The 4,925-nt window shown below is 35.6% G+C and overlaps 1 protein-coding gene across 4 annotated transcripts in view; it reads right to left on the bottom strand.

Annotated features, from left to right (window-relative positions):
* LOC106876404 (probable methyltransferase-like protein 24) overlaps window positions 1–4,925 on the bottom strand; it is a 22,127-nt gene that overhangs the window by 11,216 nt on the left and 5,986 nt on the right. For all 4 annotated transcript variants that reach the window (XM_052974433.1, XM_052974429.1, XM_052974432.1 and 1 more), the window contains exon 2: window positions 815–970. In XM_052974433.1, the coding sequence (XP_052830393.1) occupies window positions 815–937 (123 nt within the window). In that variant the 5' untranslated portion in view covers window positions 938–970. The remainder of the gene's footprint in view (window positions 1–814; window positions 971–4,925) is intronic.

Below are 4,925 nucleotides of genomic sequence, written 5' to 3'. Positions count from 1 at the left end.
CCCATATATAATACTCAATTGTGAGATTGCCATGCAATAACTAGCACTTGACTATGAATAAGTGCAGGTTATTCAGCAGTATATTGGATTGGTACTATCCCTTAGTTGGTTTCTCAACCTCTAACTTACACAGAAATAAATATATAAATATATATATATGAACTTCGGCAAAATCAGATGTTCATAGCCCAGAAAAATGCCAAGTTCTCGGAGGATGAAATCATGAAGCTGCCTCAAAGATAGTGAAAGAGAGTGGAACAAAATGAGGCATATGTGATTTATTTATATACAAATATCTAAATATTGTTTTTTTAATTTTACTTTAAAAATGGTACAAACTTTTGTTCCAACCCAATATATATATATATAAATAAATATATATATATATATATATATATATATATATATATATATATATATATATATATATATATATATATATACATACACACATATAGATATAGTCATCTAAGAACCTATAAGTCAGAAAATTAGGCACTCATATATTTGTCAATAGAGTGGTATATAAACCAAAGTATACAGTATTTGTGTATATGTTTGTGTGAGTGTACACACACATACGACAGGCTTCTTTCAGTTTCTGCCTACCAAATCCTCTCACAAGGCTTTGGTTGGTCTGGGGCTATAATAGAAAATAGTTGCTTAAAGTGCCTGCAGTGGGAATGAACCTGGAACAAAATGGTTGAGGAGCAAGCCTCTTAACTACATACCCATGCATATGCCTAAAGTGAAGTCTAAAATTTTTGTTTTAATAAATGCTATATTCAGAAAGCTGCATAAAAATGACACCTACGTCTTTTATTGGACTCCAAATCACTGGAATGTCCCATGAATCTGTGGCCGGTATTACTTTAACTCGTTGACTGAATACAATATAAAGTAACAGAGTGATGACAACTCCACATACAAAGAACATTCGAAGAAAAAACCATCTTTTCCTTAGGCTTGTCTACAAATAAATATTAAAAAGAAAACATTATTAACAGTAAAAGCAGATGTCGGGAAAAAAAATTGATTCATTTACATATTGTTTGAACAATTAACTTTATAACTGGTTGTTTCTAGTTTCAGCCAAGATAGGCCATAAATTGAAACAAGCAGAGTTATGTACCTTGCTCCGAAATCGTCTTACTATAAATTTAACCAAGATTCTTTGCGTAAATCTAATCGTGTCAATTTTCTTTTTGCAAAGGAACACTTGTTGTTTTGAGTAACTTCTTTGTCAATACTTTTTCATTATTATTATAAATCATAAAAATATCATAATTAGGATATGAGTATGGGCAATCAAACTCTATTAACCATCACTAACTTATCGTAGATTAAGATCTGTTCAAAGGCAAGCATTGATTTTTATATCGTTATTCATTGAATAAGCGAAGTTCCATGGAGATATTTGCAAGATATTACAAACTTCCTGCATCAAAAGTGTTATTTGAAATAATATTAACTCCAAGTTTGAAGGTTTGAAATGCCAAACCTTTTCCTCATATACACTTTTTTATCTTTTCCTGGCAGTGTAGTTGAATAAGAGACTTGCCACTTTATGGAACTTTATTTTCCTTCTTTATGGAACACATTCTTTTTTTCTTTAAACATTATAGAGAAGATCCAAATAGTTTTATGGACCCTAAAAAGGAACATACAGCCTGGAGCTAATTCCATTTATCTGTTCCCTACTACATCACTGTTTTTGGATATTTTATCTTACTTCAAAATAGTGATTTCTTTTTTACTCATCACTTTGCCAATTAATTCAAAGCTATGTGTGATGGAAGTGAAGGAGTAATTCTTTCAAATGTCCCCAAGAAACATCCCTCTCCCCACAGACATCATTTACTAAACACCAAACAGATCTTACCGACAGCAAGTAAACCAAACAATGCATGGATAAGCTCTGTTGTCAGGGCAACTGAATCAATACTAATAACAGTAAGTTTTCTAAATTGCTCATAACCCTCAGCACGAATTTTATTTAGCAAACATCCTGCATGCATCTCTTTGTGTGTGTTTTTATTTTTTATTTGTTCTTCTCATTGAACTGAGCCATGCTGGAGCACTGTCCTGAAGGGTTGTAATCAAATGAATTGACCCTAGTATTTTTTTATGTTTGTACCTAGTATATATATTCTATCACACTTTTTGCAGAACTGTTAAGTTACAGGGACAGAAACAAACCAACACCGATTGTCAAGCAGTGGTGGGGGGAAAAAGCCCATTCACAAGGTTTTAGACAGTCCAGGGCTATAGTAGAAAATGCTTTCTCATGGTGCCACACAGTGGGACTTGAACCTAGAACTATGTGGTTGAGAAGCAAACTTCTTACAGCAATATAATATATACATCTATATCGATATACATATTCTTGTAAATGTCAGAGCATTAACCCTCATGGCTTTTTCTGAACCACTGTACAATTCAGAATAGATTTTCCCATTCATTGACAAAAAGTAATCAGTTGTTGATAGTCAAGGTAACAAGTGACTATTATCAGTTTCAGTCCAACCCAGCATTACAATATAGTAAAAATGACTAACAGTGGTTGTATGATGCCTGTGTGCAAACAGCCATGCTACACGGCAGTGAAACATGGGCTGTGACCACTGAGGACATGCATAGGCTTGAAAGAAATGAAGCTAGCATGCTTTGCTGGATGTGCAATGTCAGTGGGCATGTACAACAGAGCGTAAACATCTTGAGAGGAAAGTTGGACATAACAAGCATCAGATATGGTATGCAAGAGAAACAACTGCACTGGTATGATCATGTGACGCATATGGCCAAGGACAGCTGTGAAAAGAAGTACCAATCTCTAACTGTGGAGGGAACTTGTGAAAGAGGTAGATCTAGGAAGACATGGGACAAGGTGGTAAAACATGATCTTCCAGCATTGGGTCTCATGGAGGTGATTGAGATCTTTGACAATATGCTTGAGAAGATTCAAGCCGAGTGAAATCATTGTTGTGGCTGATGCTGGTGTCACATAACTGGCACCTGTGCAGGTGATACATAAAAAGCACCCATGCCAGTGGTACATAAAAAGCACCTATTAGACTCTTGTAGTGGTTGGGTTAAAAAGGGCATCTAGTTATAGAAACGATGCCAAATCAGATTGGAACTTGATGCAGCTCTCCATCTTACCAGTTCCGGTCAAACTGTCTAACCTATGACAACATGAAAAGCAGATGCCAAATGATGATGATGACATCTAACCATACATACTCATTACTGCTTCCAGAAACCAACAACAGGCAGCCGGTATTAACTCACCTTGTCTGAATCACCCTCTTACAGAGGTTAGTATTTTTTTCCACCCACAATTTCCAATGTGGTTAAAACAATAAACAATAGCATTAATCTCTGTATTCAACTGAATCAATAAGATAACTGCTCTGTAGATGACAGATCAACCAATTCTCCCTCAAATAACATGCCACTGTCTTAAAGGAGTATACATTGGCTGATATAAAAAAAAAAAAGACAGAATGGGCATGGCTGGATTGATCAAAAGTCTGCTTAATCATGGCTAAACAATAGCAATAACAACTAGTATTCAAACTCACACAGGATACTGAGGTTCCAGAATTAAGGCTTAAGAATCAACAGAAGAAGGAAGCAGGAGATGCTGAATGGCTCAAGTGGCTATTTATGCAACCTCATGGATCTTCCATAAATAACAAGACAAATCTACCTTAAATCATACCCAACTATCTTCACAGAAATACCTGTGATCAAAGGTGTGCTCAATCAGAAGTCACCTTGATTAATCAGCAACAAATACAACTGAACGTAAAGGCAGAGTTGAATCAATTGTTTTGAAAGAGATTGATGTGTAAAGACGAAAAAATGCTAGCTTTAAGCATCACTCTGAAAGAGGTGTTGGCAAGGCTGTGTGGTTAACAAAGCTTCCTTTGTAACCACAACGTTTCAGGTTCAGTCCCACTGTGCAGTGCCTTGAGTAAGTGTCGTCTCCCATAGCCCCAGATCAACTAATGCCTTGTGAGTGAATTTGGTAAACAGAAACTGTGTAGAAGCCTAGCGTGTGCGTGTGTATGTGTACCACTTGACAACCAGTGTTGGTTTGTTTATAGCTCTGAAACTTAGTAATTCAGCAAGAGAAATGCAGAAGTACCAGACTTTAAAAAAAATAAGTACTGGGGTCAATTTGTTCAAAGAAACCCGTAAAGGTGGCGCCCCAGCATGGCCGCAATTCAATGACTAAAACAAGGAAAAAATAAAAGATATAGCTTAGTCAAAAGAGGAAGGTATGTGTGGTTTTGCAATAAAATGGACACTACTAAAAGCAGCTTAGGTCCAGCCGATGGTAATTAATGTTGATCAAGTCCATCACCCAAAAGACTTCTTATAGTTTGCTCTCGATAAAATTTCAGTTACAACAATTTGGTAGAAAATAGTTACTGTAGGTGTAATAGAATTGAACCCAAAATCAATTGGAGAAGTTTGGGAATAGTTTCTCGTGAAACCCCATACCCCAACGAAAAGGAAAGAGTACGGATGTGGAGAGAAAAATATTTGTTTTTCAGAATCGTAAGTTCCATTATATGAAAAACATAAATACTAAAAACAAAGAAACAATAAAAAGTACGCTTTTCTTTCCCACAGGTATGGGATTCGAGGGATAGCTTGTAGTCCCAAATTCCGCCAAGCTTTGTAAAGATATCAGTATGTTACTAAATATAAACACGGGCTTAATGCAGTTCAGTAGTATCAAAATCCATAAATGTTTGAAAATCGTCTCCTTTCACACTGATAATCATTAATTTTGGCCAGGCTGTTAAGTCTTGATGACAAAGGGAAGTCTGAACGTAGTATTCCAATTACGAATTTCTCTTCAGGATTAATTACGTGTTTACGTAAGATAAAATTAAAAGACTATATACACA

Source organism: Octopus bimaculoides, chromosome 18 (genome assembly GCF_001194135.2).
Source record: "Octopus bimaculoides isolate UCB-OBI-ISO-001 chromosome 18, ASM119413v2, whole genome shotgun sequence".
NCBI lineage: Eukaryota > Metazoa > Mollusca > Cephalopoda > Octopoda > Octopodidae > Octopus > Octopus bimaculoides.
This window is presented reverse-complemented; position numbering and strand designations above follow the sequence as displayed.